Here is an 18,152-nt window from a genome sequence, read left to right as displayed (position 1 = left end):
CAGATATTTACTCCTTTTCCTTATCCCAATTCTTCTTAAGTTTTCTTGTTTACTATACTCTTTGAACTTCATTGAAACACACACATTGCCTGTTAGAAGTGTTCCATTTGGTTTCTTTCTGCTCTGCTTAAACTCTTTACCTAGTTATCTCCCAGAAAACTTAAATTAGTATCGACCATATATTTCACTAAAGAAATCCCCTTTTCAGTTTGTGTTCATGAGAAACTACATTTTTGTCCAAAACAATGTCATTCAGGATCCTGAAATAACCATCAGTAAGTAGAGAAGCTTTGAGAAAAGGAAGTAAGCTGTGTTCTGGTCCCTACAACAAACAGACAGGCCTGGAGTTCCACATATACCAAGAGACAAATGGTTTTTGTCAGGGGACCCAGACTACAGACTAATCTTTGTTTGCAAGTAGCCAAGAGACAAAAAGTTCTCCTTAGGAAGGCTCTAAGCACAGCCAAGCCTGTGTTCCCACAGTTACCGAGAGAAACAAAAGGTTTCCATCAAACAGCCCCCAAATAGAGCTGAGGAATCACAAACAAAAGGTTCTACTCAGGCACTTATTACAGAAATAAAGACTCTAAAGCTATAGCAATAACCCAAGGAAGAGAAAAATTAAGTATTCTCTTTGAACCCTACAAATGAAAAGGTTAGGAATTTGGATTAGATTAATTTTTGCTAAGATGAGACTGTCCAGAGAAGGGCAACCAGCATGGTAAAGGGATTGGAGTTGATGCCACATGAGGACTGGTTGAAGGACTTAGGGGTGGTTAGTCTAGAGAAGACTTAAAAATAGAAACGAGAACTGTGTAAGTATCTGAAGGGCTTTTGTGTGGAAGAGGGATTAGGTTTATTCTTCTGGGTCAAGAAGGCAGTGTGGCATCTGAGGATGAATGCTGTCTTTGTAGTCAGATGCCCTGGGTTAAAATCTTCCCTCTGGTGCTTATTACTTTTGGAGGCATCTAGTCCCACTTCTTTCTTTTTACAGATGAGGAAACTGAAACCCAGGAAGACTGAGGTATTTACTCCTTTCTAATAACTCTCAAAGAGTAGAGTCAACAAGAAAACACAGGATAAGTTGGGGTAATAAAAAGGATTATACACCATATAAGTAAGGAAACCAAACCCCAGGAGTAATGGGTGTTTAAGAATAGGGTTAATTTGAGTCAATCAATCAAATCTCTCCTTCCCACTTAAAGTAAGTAACACTATGCCCTGACATCTTTGTTAGATGAGAACTCATTTCAATTAACTTGAGCAATCAGAAGTGTAAGAAGGAGGTAAACTAGGCACTTCAACTAGGTTTGATAAGAAGTCTGTTCAGATTGCTTGAGGAGACTTGAGTATGCACTGTGGGCTTTGTGTAAATAGCAGATCAGTTCTAAATCCTAGAATATGAAGGAGTGATGAGGAAAGTACAGTTAAACTCCTGAGAAGGAATTATGTGGGGAGGAAAAGAGACTTGTCTTCAGCCTTGGTCCTCCTCCTCCACTGAGGAAGACCTTGTGAGTTTTGAAGCTTCCAGAGAAATCTCGGACTTTACACTAGCAGCCTAGGAATAATGTCCATGGAAAGCTGATGATAGAGGACAGCATGGATGTGATGAGGAAAGGTAAATTCAAGGCACTACAGAGTACCTAGCAGAAGAACAATACTACATCTAAGGGGAACATCTTGAGGACTTTTCAGGGATATTTTGTACCAACTATACTACCACAGTTTCTGTTTCTATAGACCACAGTTGACTGTTTCTATAAGCTAATTAAGACTGGCTAATTAATTGACAAGAGAAAGCACACCGGTGGGTGTCATTAGCTACAGAATTACAAAGTCACCTCTTGAACCCTCAAGGCTACTCCTAGAATTTTTCTTTTTTTTTTTTTTTGGCTTTTTAGTGAGGCAATCAGAGTTAAGTGACTTGCACAGTGTCACACAGCTAGTAAGTGTCAAGTGTCTGAGGTCGTATTTGAACTCAGATCCTCCTGACTCCAAGGCTGATGCTTTATCCACTGTGCCACTTAGCTGCCCCCTACTCCTAGAATTTTAAGGTGGTGACATAGTAGTAGCCTGCTTCCAATGCCAGTGGGGACTGGGAGAATATCTCCAGAGCATATGCTGCAGGTAGAAGTTACAAAGAGACAAATTTAGCTTTGATCTTGAGAACAGCATTCTAACAACTAGAGTTATTCCCAAATGGAATAGCTTCCCTTGGATGGTTGAGAGCCTTTCATCTTTGCAGGTCTTCAAGCAGAATCTCAATAACTGGGTATACTTGGGTATACAGTAGTGGGGATATTGTTTAGGTGTGGGTTGGAGTAGAAGACCACAGGAGTCTCTTCCAACTCTAAAATTCTATGGCTGTATAAAAATAGAATTCACTGAGGTGGTTTATATTTCAAAGCTATTGTCAAATAGTTGGTATTATGATTGTTAGCAGTACAGTGCATGAGAAAACGTATTTCTGTAATGTTTTTAGGAAACTTGGTAAACAGGTCCTAACAAGCATTGGACTCTGTTAGGGACTCAAATGGATGGTGTTTCCAGATTCTTCTTTAAAGATTATTTAAACAATTAAAATAAGACTGTCTAAGAAGATCTCTTTAAGTAGCAAATAAATGATCTGATTGAACTCCAGTTCTGTGCTTTGTATCTCCCCAGCTAACATGCTTTCAAACTTCAGTATCTTCCTGAGTTCAAATGTGGCCTCAGACACTTAGTAGCTGTGTGACCCAGGGCCAGTCATTTAACCACTCAACTTTGCCTCAGTTTCCTTATCTATAAAATGAGCTGGAGAAGGAAATGACAAATCACTTCAATATCATTGCCAAGAAAATCCCAAATAAGATCACAAAGAATTGGACAGGACTTAAATGACTGAACAACAACAAATCCAAGTATTTCTAGGTTTACAAAACCAGCTTTCCTGGTTCATTCAATACCTTCAGCTTTTTCAGTGCCCTCAGCCCAGTGGTTCTATACATCTACATTTCCTTCTTCCTCTACACAGACCAGGATATTTTTTCCCAATATTGTTAATTATCCATGTGTATCCTCTAAAGTCTATTTAACCAGAAGGTAACCAAACTACTCTATATTAGCAATGTAATTATAGCAGAAAACAATATTGTTGCAAGTGGCACCATAACTACTTTGGGGGCTAAATAAGTATCTGTGGACAAGTTATGGACTAGAATAAAGGATTTCTGGTGGCATTTATGTGAAGCACTGAAGTAAGGGAGGGATTTAGCAGGCAGAGATATGGGGGGGGGGAATTAACTCTATGCAGGATGGACCATGAAAATGCAAGAAGACTGGAGAGGATAGGATGAAACTGGGGCATAGTATAGTTAAGCAAAAACATAGATTATGTAAAGGGGGAGTAATGTGTCACTGGAAATCCAATTCAATTCAATACTTTAATAAGTATTCATTAAGTGCCTGCTAATAGTAGACACTGCTATGTACTGGGGACAAAAGTAAATTGGTTCTTGGCCTCAAGGATCTTTCATTTTTTTTTTTTTTGCAAGAGGTGGTAGTATGCACATGGACAATTAAATGGAAAATGTATTTAAAGTTATTTCCTGGGGGAGAAGAGTAGTGACTGGGAGGTGGATAGGATCAGGCTTGGATTTCTGTAACAGGTGGTACTTAAGTTGAACCTTAACAGATGCTGGGAATTCTCTCTACCCCTGAGAAGGGAGTAAGGAGGAAGGAAAGGAAAGACATTAAACATTTATATAGCTCCTACGATGTGCCAGGCACTGTGCTAAGTGCTTTACATATACTATTTCATTTTATCCTCACAACAACCCTGAGAGGTAGAAGCTGTTTTTATCTCTATTTCACAGGTGAGGAAACTGAGGCTGAGAGAGGTTAAATGACTTGTCCAGGGTCATACAACTATTAGGTACCGGAGGTCAGATTTGAACTCAGATATTCCTGACTCCAGTCTCAGCACTCTATGACTTACCTGACTCAATGCAGGCATAGGTGTGCAGTGGAAAGAAATGTAAGCTATCAATAGTCATATAAAAAAATACTCCAAATCACTAATAATTAGAGAATGCAAATTTAAGCAACTTTGAGGTTCTATTTATACTGATTAAATTGGCAAAGGTGACAAAAAAGGTAAATGACAAATGTTTGAGTGGTTGCTAGAAAACAAGCACTCTAATGTACTATTGGTGGAGCTGTGAATTGTTTCAGCTATTCCAGAAAGCAATTTGGACTATACTTAAAACAATTACTAAATGGTGCATACAATTTGACCCTATCTAATAGCAGTATCATTGCTTGGCCTATACCCTAAATAAATTTTTTAAGAAAAGGAAAAATATGTCTATGTTAAAAAAATATTTAGAGTAGCACTTTTTGTAGTGGCAAAGAACTGCAAACTAAGGGGGTTCCCATTAATAGAGGAATGGTTGAATAAATCATGGTATATGAATTTAATGGGAAACTATTGTACTTCAAGAAAAAATGAAAGAACACTTTCAGAGAAAACTGGCAAAACTTGTATGAACTGTTGCAGGGTGAAATGAGAAGAATCAGTGAACAAACATTTATTAAGAGCCCACTATGTGTTAGGCACTGTGCTAAATGTAATTATCAATGCAATTATCAACCATGGTTCTAGAGTTCTGATGATAAAGCATACAACCAGTCTTGGGACCCAGAGGTAATACATTTGACATGTAGAATGAGATATATATTTGTGGAATCTCTAATGTGGAAATTTGTTTTGCTTGACTATGCATATTTGTTATGAGGTTTTCTTTCTCTTTTTATTGAGAGAAATAAGAGGGAAAAACAAATTCTTGTTAATTAAAAAAAAACAGCAAGAGAACTTCATTCTTATATCCCTTGACCAATTTAGCTATTGGGGAATGGCTGCCATCCTTATATATTTGAATAAGTTCCTTATAAATCTTGCATTTCAGACCCATATCAGAGAAATTTTCTGTAAAGATTTTTTTCATGGTCACTTTTCCTCACTTAGTACTCCACAACTGTCTTTACAAATATAATTGAGGTTTGACATATACCTGTACCACTTAAGATGGAATTACTCATGTGGAATATGCAAGGAGAATGGAGAACTGAAACATTCATGGATAGAGTACATTGGCTTTCTGATGGAGTTAAGAAGTAGCTTTTTCCCATTGGTTTTATAGCTGAAGAACTGTTGTGTTTTAAAATGGCCTAACTTAGCATGAATGAAAGCCATAGAGATCTGGGAATCTCAGAATCCAAGTGAGATGTTGCAAGCAACCTAACAGCAATGTCTTGAGATAGATAGTATGGATTCCAAGGCTCCAGCCTGGCAGAAGGCTTTGATGATGACTTTGGACATGAACTTGGTGGGATCAATGCTATGTAACAACATAGCTCTACCCCTGAGAGTGAAACATGGGCCTAATCTGTCCTTCCCCCTATCAAAGGGGCAAGGGTAGGGGGTTATGCCCTTGAGGTATTGGGGGAAATGTTTATTCTTGTTATATCTTTGAAATGAATATCCTATTGTAAAAGTGAATTCAATAGGAAGTAGTTCTAGAGAACTGAAGTACTGATCACTGGGCCCCTAAAATGGAAAGGACAGTCTGTGGACTCTAAACCCTTATTGGGAACTGGAAGCTTGTGATGGGTAAAATGTACTTGATCTGGTCCTGAGGGAGTGGGATCACACAAACGTCTTTACACAAAGATGAAGTCAGTGAAACAGAATAAATGTAATTAACAACAATGTTTTATAACTGAAGCAATCTGCTTCTACTATTCCTTCCTCTCTTCTCCTCACCCAGACTTCATTACTGGTTTTTATCTCCCCCTTCTTTTAATACCCTCTTCATGATCCATTCCTTAAAGTCAAAGTTTGTTTTGCTTGTAACTACTCCCTCCCTGGTATTGCCCCCCATCTTAACATTCCCTCTCCCTATTTCCTCCTGTTTTCCTATTGAGTTTCCAAATTCTTTGTTTATAAATCAGCCTGTGTGCTCAGCCCTCCTTTGTTTGTTTCAGAAAAAAATCAAAATCCATCTGATGCCTACCCCTACCACTTTTTCCTCCATATTAATATACTTTTCTTCTCATGAACCCCAATTATGATAAATAGTAAGTTCCATTCCCTTATTTTTTCTTTATGAACTAACATACTCTTTCTGCTCTCCATTTTCTCTCTTAAAACCCTCAGCAACATCAATCAACCCCGGGATCAGAGATTTCCAAACTTTCTCAGTTTATACCACTTAGTGTCCCAGTGATTTTTTCACAGTGCTCCTAGGCCAAAAGAAATACCTAACATGTTATTTATTAAGTAATTAGGTAAAAATTTTAAATGTCATTTAAAAATTAATTTATTTTTAACATTCATTTAAAATTTTTTAATTCCAAATTCTCTCCCTTCTGTTAGCCCCTCTCCCACACATTGAGAAGGCAAGAAATTTAATGCCCTTAAAATTTAAATATCCTAAGGCGCTCTGTGAGTTCCCTGTGTTGCTCTGGGACTCTGTCCAGTTAGAAGACCATGGCTCTAGTTTCTTGATTTGTCTTATTTAACTATTAGAAACCCTTAAATCATAACACATGGGTGGTTACTTGTTTTAATTGGTTAACTTGGTTGAGGAAGTTATAAACCCATTGACTACCGGGAAATTATTCAACAATGTTGACTTCAGCACATATGCTCACAAGTACATTGCAACTTGGGTATCAGAAAAATCAAAGGACTGGGCTAAAATTTTGACTTCACTCGTGCATGGAGATATTGTTCCATTGTACTCCCTCTACTAGTCCTTGCATGAGGAAGGAGGGAACTTTACTAACATCATTGTGCTCCCTCCACCTACCTGAGTCTGTTACTTATCCTATTCCCTTCATCCCCCTTTCAGTTAGACACTTGAGAGGTCTCTACCCATAGAGAAAAACCTTCATGAAAATAGCAACCTACATGAATTCATTTCTTGATATTTAACAAATTTCCATCCAGCCAATCCTCCCCAACCCAGTGATTCTGAACCTTGGCTGCCATTGTTCAGAGCACATTCTCCACTCCCCCATTGACTATTCCCTTATTCCAACATCCACCAATCCAAATTCTGCAACATTGCTCTCAAAAACTCCCTACTTCTTCCACTGTGCTCTCTGGAATTCCTGGTCCATAAGTAACAAACTAACTTTCCTCTTCTGACTTCATTTCTTGCTCCTCTGTGTTTGTGCATTTACGCCTGGGTGCCTCATGATGACAAGCTTCCCTGGCCATCCTTTGAAATACTTGTTACACTTTTACTCATACGCTATTTTGCTCCCCATTGCCTCTTCCAGGTTCTCCCTCTACAAATATCATTCAGGAAATTTTGAGGTTCGTTCAATCCAGATTTATGACCTAATCAACATTTTGATGACTGTTGTCTACTGGTCCTCCAGAATAGTCTCTTTCCTTCCTCAATGAATTCAATGCCTGGCTCACAATCTTTCTCTGTTCCCCAATTGCTGCCCTCATGCCAGGGGACTTTGACATGAATATTGATAATCCTTCAAATCTCTTAACTCTTAATTCTTCCTATGACTCTTTTTTCCATGCCCATCTCAGATAGATACAGAAATGGTCATATCTTGGATCTTGCCCTAACTCACAAATGTACCACTTCCATGTTTGTGAACTTCAAAATTATTTTATCTGATCATAATTTGTTGTTATTCTACCTTTCCTTCTTTCTTGCAACCCCAAGACTTATTCTTCATCTTCATTGTGACCTCTAGTCCCTCCATTCTTCAATTCCTACCCAGACCATTACCCCAACTTTGGCTACCTACACTCTTTTCCTTCCCCCATTGCCCTCTTGGTGAACCAAATCAAATGTACACTATTTTCTTCTCCCAAGTCCTTTGCCCTTTATCTTAACACCTATTTTATCCTGCCAAGCACCAACCTTTGGCTACTCCCACTATCCACTGTCTTTGCTTCTACTCTTGTTGCTGAATAAAGCTGGAGAAAACCATGAAACCGTGTTGACAAAGTATAGTACAAATTTAATTTATAAAATCTTAGTCTCTCACAAGGCAAGATAATCCTTTTTACACCTTTCTAAACAATTTACTGTTAACATAGCAACTTTTCTAAATTTTTTCAACCTTCTGCAAACTTTCCATTGTTCCTCCTCCCCACCTTCTCAGCTGAGAATCTTGCCTCATATTTCACTGAAGAAAACTGAGGTTATTTGAGCTCCTTCCTCCCTTCCCCCTCCTCCTCATCTCACATGACTCAGAAGCTTTCCCCCACTATTTCTTCCTTCATCCCTGTCTTACATGTAAAGATGACCCTTCTCCTTGCCAAAACAATCCTCTCTACATGCACAATTGATCCCATTCTATTCTGTTTTTTTCTAGCAGATCGTCCCCTTTCTCATCCCAGTTCTCTTATTAATTTTCAATCTCTCCCCTCTATTCCCTGCTTCCCGGTGCCCACAAACATATCTATGTTTTCCTCAACCTCAAAAACCCTCTGTTGATCTCTCTTTTCCCATCAGTTATCATTCTGTACTTCTATTTATTTATATGACCAAACCTCTTGAAAAAGGTTTCCAGATCAGTGCCTCCACTTCCTTTCCCCTGCCTCTCTTCTGAGCTATCTGCAGTCTGTATTACAATGACATTTTTCAACTGAAATTACTCTCACCATTTATCAATGGTCTCTTATTTGCTAAATCTAATGACGTCAATTGTCGTTTCTTCATGATCTCTCTACAGTCTTTGACACTACCAATCATTCTCTGTTCCCTAGATTATAGTGACACTATTCTTTCCTGGTTCTCCTACCACCTATATGACCACTGCTTCTCAATCTCCTGTGCTGGATCTTCATTCTGGTTGTGACCACAAACCATGATTTTCCCCTACACCTCTGGATTGGGTCCTAGTCTCTTCTATACTATTTCACTTGGTGATTCCATCAGCTCCTATACATTCAGTTATAATTTCTATGATGTTAATTCTCAGATCTATTTAACCCCTACTTTCCTCCTGAGCTTCAGTCTTATATTTCCAACTGCTTATTGGACTATTCAAACTGGATGTCCCTTAGACATTTTAAACTCAACACATCCAAAACTGAACTCATTATGATGTTCCCCAAACTCCCTTCTCCTCCTGACTTCTCTATTAATCTTGGGGGCACTATCATCCTCCCAGTAACACATGTGAGGTATCGTCCTCAATTCCTTAGTCTCTCTCTCACTCTCCATACCTAAATTAGTTGTCAAATCCTGCCATCTCTAATTTTACACCATTTCTCATGTATGCCCCTTATCTCTATCCTGGTAAAGGCCCTCATGATTCTATACCTGGACTATTGCAATAATCTGCTAGTTGGTCTCACTGCTTCAAGTCTCTCCTCACTCTAGCCCATTCTTCAATCAGCTGTCAAAGTAATCTTCCTAAAGAGCAGGTCTGAGCATGTCAATAAACTCTGGTGACTTTCCAATGACCTCTAGGACAAAAAAAATAAAATTCTAAAAGTATCTCAGCTTCTAAACTGCTTTATAATCTGCCCCTCCTCCCATCTACCCTTCCACTCATCTTATACAATACTCTACTATAAGTACTCTATGCTCCAATGATATTGATCTCTTTGTTTTTCTTCACACAAGACACTCTATCTCTTATTCTGGACATTTTCCCTGACTTTCTCTCATGCCCAGACTCTTTTTTTTTTAAATCCCCCTTTTTATTTCCTCTTCCTGACTTTTTTGGCTTTCTTCAAGCCTCAGCTGTAACCTTCCCCATTAGATTGTGAGCTCCTTGAAAACAGGGACTACTTTTTCTTTTTTTGCCTTTTTCTGCCTCCTCAGTGCCTAGCACATTGCTTGGCACATAATAGTCACTTAGTAAATCCTAATTACTTGTTGACATTGGAGTTTGGCCTTTAAAAGAAGCTGTAGATTTGAAATACCAGGAGAGCCAGAGATACGAGTTTGAAGACAGAGGAATCAGCTGGCCACACACAGACTCCCTTGGAGCTGAGATTATATAACCAAGTGGGCCTATGGTGAACCATGTATTGCAAAGAACAATGCAGCACCAGGAAGGGTAATGGATCAAAGCAACATTTGAACAGCAAGTAGTCACTGGGCCAAGTAGAGAGCTAAAAGTATTCAGATCAGAAATAGTCATGAAACAAGTGGGCCAAGCAGAGGATCATACATTTAGAGTAGGAAGGAACTTTAGAGATTATTTAATCTAAGTCCTTCAACCTAATTTTATACATAAAGAACCTTAGACTCAAAGATGGCAAGAGACTTGCCCAAGGTCATACAAAATGGGAGAGACAAGATTTAAACCTAAGTCCAATGATGCCCAATCTAGTTACTTTTCCACTGCAACATATTGTTGGGGCAAGTGGGAGAGGGACTGGAGGGTTGGTAAGAGAAAGAACCCCAACACAATGGAACAATCCTACACTTTGCCTGTAACTGGTGATTTGAGTTGTACGTAGCTGTGTGATTTCAGGGGAAAGGGTAGATTCCCTTGTTACCCTGAGTCCTCTAAAAAGTTCATTTCTTAGCACAAGAAATTCACTACCCCATCTGGATCTCACTATCCTTATCTGCAAAATTTTGTATTATATTTCATATACTAATGTGTGTGTGTGTGTGTATGTGTGTGTGTAATATTTATATCTTCTCTCTGCAATTTGAATGTAAGCTCCTTGAAGGCAGGGACTGCTTGACTTTTGATTTTGTGTCCTTAGTACCTAGCACAGTATCTGGCATGTGTATATATGCTTAATATGCTTTTGATTAAAATGACTGTATTATACCAGATAATTTGAAAATCATCTCCAATTTTCATGTTCTATGAAATATCTCCCTCTTAAATGAATTCTACTTTGCTTTGTTTTGATACATGGATTGGATATTTCTTCTGTACAAGTGAAATTTCATGAGTCTTTACTCCTGTCACTCACTTGACTTCTTGAGAAATGGTTGTGAAGCTGAGCTCTTTCTGTTGCAACATAAGGTGTAGCTCTGACAACAGTAAAGAAAGCATTTTGCACACTGGTATTGAGATCATTTGGAGGTATTAATAGAAGCTTGAATTTTTATTAGATATGAATATCCAGGAAAACAGTTCATTGTGGGTGAGCTATTACTGAGTCTTATCTACAAGCATCAAAGAAAGCTTGTTGTAGAAGAGAGATTTGGAAACCCAGAGAGTACAACTAAGGAGAGAAAAAAACAGATCCTTCCCAGAAACTCCAATTAGGGATTGTCAGCTTCATGACAAATGCTGTCAAACAATAATGTTGCTTATCTGAACAAAAAGGATTCAGTTTTCTAGGGCCTACATTATTTTTTGATTCACACATGGAGTGATATAATTTAAGTTAATGGATCAGTGATAAGATCAATCTACTTAAATGAAATTCAAGGAAAATTTTGATTTGATGTTTTAAAATTGGTGACTACATTAACCTTTGGGGAAGGAAATGCCCAGATGTCCATTCAAAACCTGGGAATATCTATGGTACATTGTATATCTGGATTAAAATCTGATGATAAATCAAAAACAAAAATACTTCTATGTCCATTTCCTTTGAACCTTATTCAGATTTATAAGTCCTTTTCTTAAATCTGGTGAAAGGAAAGTAGTTTGGGAGTCAAAGGACCTAGGTTTGACTCCCTGCTCTGCAATTATAGTATGACTTTGGGCACTTCAACTCTCTGGGCTTCAGTTTCCTCATCTAATATGACAAGATTAGTCTCAATGACTTCAAAGTTGCTTTTAGCTTTAAATCTATAATCCCATAAATTGGATGACTGCTCATAAGTTGAGAAAGGGCTGGGTAAGTTGTAGCATATGAATGTAAAAGATTACTATTGTGCTATAAGAAATAAATGATCTCAAAAAGACATGGAAAGACATATAAGCCAAGGTAGAGTGAAGTGAGCAGAAGAATAATTTATGCTATAATATCAATATTATAAAAATGAATAATTGTAAGGACTTTTATAAACTGATGAATGAAATGAGCAAGGCAACATCATTATAAAAGCAAACAACTTTGAAAGCTGTAAGAACTATGAACAGTAAAATACTCATCCATCATTCCAGAGGACCAGTGATGAAATTATCCATAACAAAGGAGTGACTGATTTAGGTTGAAGAATGAGTCATATATAAAACCATCAAGAGAATTTGTCTTGTTTGACTATGTATATTTGCTAGAAGAAATTTAATTTGATTTTCTTTTCTTTTCCAATGGAATGAGTGGGTTAGAGGGAGAGAAAATAGATTTCTCTTATTTTAAAAAATAGAGAGGTGGAGGGGTGCTATGGTTATGAAATGTATGCATTTTAAAATGAGCTCACTATGTTATTACTTTTGCTAATCGTTTTATTTTGTTACAAGAACTTCTCATGAAATGGGAGTAATCTGTAAATATTTGTACTGTAAAAAACAAAACATACCAACAAAACTAAAAAATAAATTGGATTGTTAGAATTGGAAGAAGTAGTGGTTCTTGAAATAAAGGTACATTTGAAATTGTTAGAACTTATCAGCAAAATGTCTTGCAAAAGTATCCATGTACCATAGAATTTATTATACTTTGATTTCATAGATGCCTACTGGTACAGATCACAATCCCTATTCTATGTTTTCTTATTCTCTGTAATTTTTGCTCATGTTTCCTTAAAATTTTCCCACTTGATAAAGTCCTTTTTTCTTGTTCTTTTTTATATTTCAAGGGTACCTATCTTACACGTGGGGCCTTAATCCATTCATTGTCTCTCATTCTGATTACATGACTCACCCACCTCCATTTTCTATCTTAAAAAGTTTCCTGTGTCCATCCATGGCCCTGTAGAAAATGTTCCATTTTCTATATTCTTTCTCAGTAATCTCATATACTCTTACAACTTCACCTATTTTCTATGTAGATGATCACACATCTCTCTCTCTCTGTCTCTCTCTCTCTGTCTGTCTCTCTCTGTCTCTCTCTCTATTTTAGTTCTGGCTTCTTGTTTGAGCTCCAGACTTATATCTACAAATGCCCAAAGCATATCATTCCTTAATGTCTCAGTAATATCTGAAACTCTGCATGCACTCAGGTCTAGCTGCTTTTTCCAATTTTATCTTAAGTTTCTCAGCTATTTCCTCAAATAATACTTAGGATAAAGAAACAATAGTGTCCAAATGTGACAGTTCCATAACTGTGGAAAACAATAAGGCATCATTAAGGCCAAACTGAAAAGACTTCACAGAAGACCAAAGGCATGCACAAAAGACTAAGGACCAGTTTTACCTCATTCATGATTAGGAAATGGGAAAGGAAATGGAGAGGGAAGAGAGAGTGGGTGGGACTAGGACTGCATCAAAATAGTCTAGGCAAAGCTAGTACCAGGGACAACATATCCACTTAAAAGAGGAAGGAGGAATAAAAACATTTCTTAAAATATCAAAACTAGAGAAAATGGAGAAAAATATAAAACTCATAATTTTAAAAATGAATGGATATTAATCCAATAAAGCAAGAGAGTGGCAGAACTGATAAGAAAACAAAACCTCATAATGTATTGCTTGGAATATATCTAGAAAAGCAAAAAAAAATACACTCTAAAAGAGAGACTAGAATAAAATTTATTATGTGTCATGTGAAGAAAAAGAGTAAGAGTAAGAATAAAAAATCATAATATCAGTAAGCAAGGAAATTATGTTATGTTTAAAAGAACCATAGACAATAAATCAATATCAATATTAAATTTATAGGTTCCAAATGGCATAGCATCAAAATTCATAAAGGAGAAATTAACTGAATTGTCTAAAGACATAGGCAGTAATAGCTAACATTTATGTAGTGCTTTAAAGTTTGCAATTTTTTTTCATATATTATTTTGTTTGATCTTCACCACAACCCTGTGAAGTAGGTACTATTATTATCTCCATTTTATAGACAAGGAAATCAAGTCTGGGAAAGATTGTGAGTTGGTCAGGCTCACAGATCAAGTAAGAATGTGAGGCAGGATTTAAACGTGGGTCTTTTTGACCATGTGACTTTTTTGACTTTTTGACTGTGTGAAATAAAGTCCTGATTAGGATGTGGAAAAGAGAGAGAGAGAGAGGGGGAGGGGGGGAGAGAGAGAGAGACAGAGAGAGAGAGACAGAGAGAGAGACAGAGAGAGAGAGAGACAGAGAGAGAGAGAGAGACAGAGAGAGAGAGACAGAGAGAGAGAAAGAGAGAGACAGAGAGAGACAGAGAGAGAGACAGAGACAGACAGACAGAGAGATAGAGACAAAGACAGACAGACAGAAACAGAGAGACAGAGACAGAGACAGAGACAGTGACAGATAAGCAGACAAAGTCAGAGAGACAGAGTAATAGCAATACATCCAGGCAGGAAACTCTTCCATGTCTTAACTTAAATCTCTAATGCTGTAGTTTAAGCCCTTTGTAGAGATTGGGAAAAGTAGCTTGCTTCTGTATAAAGGTGCCAAATACACACATATCTATGTGTGTACATACGCATATGTGTATATATATACATGCATACATGCACACATACATGTACACAGGACCAATATAGGCTTTTTTCCTTATCACTGGTTAAAACATTAAAAATAATATTCAGTGAGGACTCATCATGGAGCCTGAATCATAACGTATTTATGCTGTGCATCATTAACATTAGAAGTATTGATTGTGTTGTGAATTATATTCACTTTTCTTGTTCCTTCTCATTGCACAAAGTCTTGAATAATATGGAAATATTTTACACAAAATATGCTGGAATTTTTCCATAATTGTGTTGATTATAAAACAAGCACTTTACAATTCACAGGGTTGGTTGCAAATGTGAATGGCTGAATATTAGATAAGTTGAATGGACCCACTTGGATAATAGAATGTTCAATGTCAGAACAGAAAAATCTCTGAATTCTACTTTGGACCCCAGACCATGTTTTAATTATTTAGTCAGGTCAGGCTGCTGAAACACATAGAATCTTAGAGTTCAAAGAAACCATAGAAGTAATTTAGTCAAAGCTCTTCATTCCAAAGGGTTTTTTCCCCTATAGCATCCATGTTACCATGTAACATTATGTATCTAGGCTCTACCTGAAAACTTCTAGGAATAGGTAAGGGTAGACAGCCCAGATTTTTTGGGGCAATTCAGATTTGAAGAAAAGGGTGCATTTGTTTTTTAAAAAGCCGTATGTGTGTGTGTGTGTGTGTGTGTGTGTACATGTGTATACTTACAACCCTTTCACTTTTGCATATAACCCTTCTTCCTCCAATACTCAGAGAATTATTCCTGGTAACAAAAAAAAGGCAACAAAGAGCTCTTTGACAAAGTCAATAATTATATCAACCGAGTCTGGCAGTATATGAAATGTTTTGTGTCTATAGTTTCCCACCTCTGCCAGGAAGGGAGGGAGATGTTTTTCTAATCACTTCTTTGGGAACAAACTCAGTCATTTCAATTACACAAAATTCATTTTTTCTTTTCATTTGCATTGTTATGGTCATTCTGCATATTATTTTCTCTATTCTGATTATTTTGTATCAATTTATGTAAGTCTTCCCATGATTTCCTGTACTTCTCATATTCATCATTTCCTATTGAAGAGTAATATTTTATTATATTCATACACCATAATTTGTTTAGTCAACTCCTTATCAGTTGTCACATATTTTGTTTCTAGTTCTTTGTTGCTAAAAAAAAAGAGCTGCTATAAATATTAGGTTATATATAGGCACTTCTTTCCATCTCTGACCTCTTTGAAATATATGCCCAGAAGTATTTATTTATTAAATTGTTTCTATATTTTTAACTTTGTCAATTTCTCCTTTAGTTTTGATGACTTTTTTATAATTGCTTTTGGTCATTAATTTTTTTTAAAATTCCCATTATTTATGCTTTAAATTCAACCCATTAACCTTCTATTTCTTTTTACTCTTTGTTATGCCAGCATTTAGGCATATAAATTTGCCTTTGAGAATTGTTTTTATCTCTTTCTCATAAATTTTCACTGTTCTATTATTTTCTTTAATAAAATTCTTATTTCTCTAATTTGGACTTTGAGCTAAGCATTATTTAACAATTTACTTTTGTCTCCATCAACTCTTATAACTATTCAACATATTATTTTTTGTTGTTGTTAGATTATATTAATACTTTAAGGATATGTGATTTCATGAGTCTGGGAACTCTAACCACACAGATTACAACCCACATAAAACACAGTTTTAGAGAATTACCTAAGTCTCACAGAGATTTACTTTCCCCTGGTCATCTGAAAGCTAGGATTTAAACCTAGGTATTCTTCATTACACTATATGTCTTTATTACATCATGACCAATAAAATTATTGTTTAAAATTTTTATTTTTTGAATTTATTTGTAAGTTGTTTATGCCAAAGAGTATGGTCTGTTAAAAAATGTTCCACGTGCACTTGGCTAAAAGGGAAATTTCTTGATATCATTGTTTAGATTGCTCCAAAATTGATAAAATTAGCTCTTCAGCATTCATTTCATGTCTCTAAAATTCTTATATTTTATCTGTATATTCCATTTGTTCTTTTCCATTAGTGTGGCATATCCATGCCCCCTACTATTTTTTTTTAAATCTAACTCCTTTGTAATCGTGTTAACTTTTTTAAAGCATTTATATTTATTTTTCTTTCTTTCTTTCTTTTTTTTTTTTTTGGCAATTTGGGTTAAGTGACTTGCCCAGGGTCACACAGCTAGTAAGTGTCAAGTGTTTGGTCTGAGGCCGGATTCAAACTCAGGTCCTCCTGACTTCAGGGCCGGTGCTTTATCTACTGTGCCACCTAGCTGCCCCTGTGTTAACTTTTCATTTAGAATTTTACTTCTATGCCCTTAATAATGTATGAAATTAGTATTGGGTATGTTTTTTGTTGTCAGTGGTACACTTCTGGCAAAATATCTCAGTAAGAAGTTATATGTAAGTCTAGCTCCTCCAAATCCCTTCAGAATTTCAAGAAATATACCATATAAAGTATTAACAACCATGAAAAGAGAAAAGGGAAAAAATCTGCACAATAAAATCCCCACAGAAAGGCTAGTAACAAAATAGAGGATATAAATATGCAAATATAGGGCACATACACCTTGTAGTACAGGTCCCCATGCAGACAGAGCCCCCAGGTTCAAAATATACTGTGGGTCTTTACTTCTAAAGTTATGACTCATTAAGTTCCATCAATGTGTTTATCTTTAAAAGCTAGTCAGAGCAGGTAAATAATTGGAAATTAAGTGTGTATTCATCAAATGGGAAATAACTGAACAAATTATGACATATGAATGTAGTACAACACTCTTTGGCTGTAATAAATGAAGAAAGTTTCAGAAAGAAATGAGAATACTTGTATGAACTGATGCAGAGTAAAGTGAGCAGAACCAGAACAATTTATACAACATCAATATTGTAAAAACAAACAATTATAAAAGACTTAAGAATGCTGATCAACTAAATGATCAACCATGATTATACAATGAAGAATTTTGCTCTCCGCATGACATAGAGATAAGGCGCTAATATTCAGAATAAGAAATGCAGTTTTGGATGTGGCCAATATTTGTTTTACTTGACTGTCATTTTATGATACAGTGGTTTTCCTTTCTCTTTCTTTCCTCTTCTTTTCTCCTTCCCTTCCCTTCCACTAATTGATATCAACTAGTTAACTGCTACTGGTAAGATGTTAACTGGTTAATTTATATTGGGAGGGAAAACTACTCAATGAGAGTTCACGATCAACAGCAGTAGAATTCCCAAATCTCTAGGGTTACCCATATAACCATAAAGGTAGGAGTACTCAGTCATCCCTGGAAACAGTTGCCTGTCACCTCAAGAGGAGTTTGGGAGAGTTGGCCTAGAGAAGGTGCTATATATGGAACACAAGTGGTCAAGGGACACTCATGGTAGAACAACTTATGCTTATATCAAAACAAGACACTGATACCTACAACACCATAGGGCCACTGATGTCTTATAGAGATGTCATCACGTTGCTACTGCTGACACTGGTCTCATTCCTGTGGGATGGGTGGTGTAGGAGGCTCCAGTCCATTGAAATGTTGGAAATGACTGACAGAATATAAGCAAGGGAAGTATAAAAGAATAGGTTTACT

General features: G+C 36.6%; 1 protein-coding gene across 1 annotated transcript in view; it reads left to right on the top strand.

Moving 5' to 3' along the window:
* Nucleotides 1-1,438: 1,438 nt before the first annotated feature.
* The window catches only part of LOC114054257 (carbonic anhydrase-related protein), a 183,067-nt gene continuing 166,353 nt past the window's right edge, over nt 1,439-18,152 (top strand). Inside the window, exon 1 of the mRNA XM_027877438.1 lies at nt 1,439-1,618. Within this exon, the coding sequence (XP_027733239.1) occupies nt 1,585-1,618 (34 nt within the window). The 5' untranslated portion in view covers nt 1,439-1,584. The remainder of the gene's footprint in view (nt 1,619-18,152) is intronic.

This window comes from Vombatus ursinus, unplaced genomic scaffold (genome assembly GCF_900497805.2).
Source record: "Vombatus ursinus unplaced genomic scaffold, bare-nosed wombat genome assembly UNPS02014812.1, whole genome shotgun sequence".
NCBI lineage: Eukaryota > Metazoa > Chordata > Mammalia > Diprotodontia > Vombatidae > Vombatus > Vombatus ursinus.
Note: the sequence above shows the minus strand (reverse complement) of the source record. Positions and strands in the feature narration are given on the sequence as shown.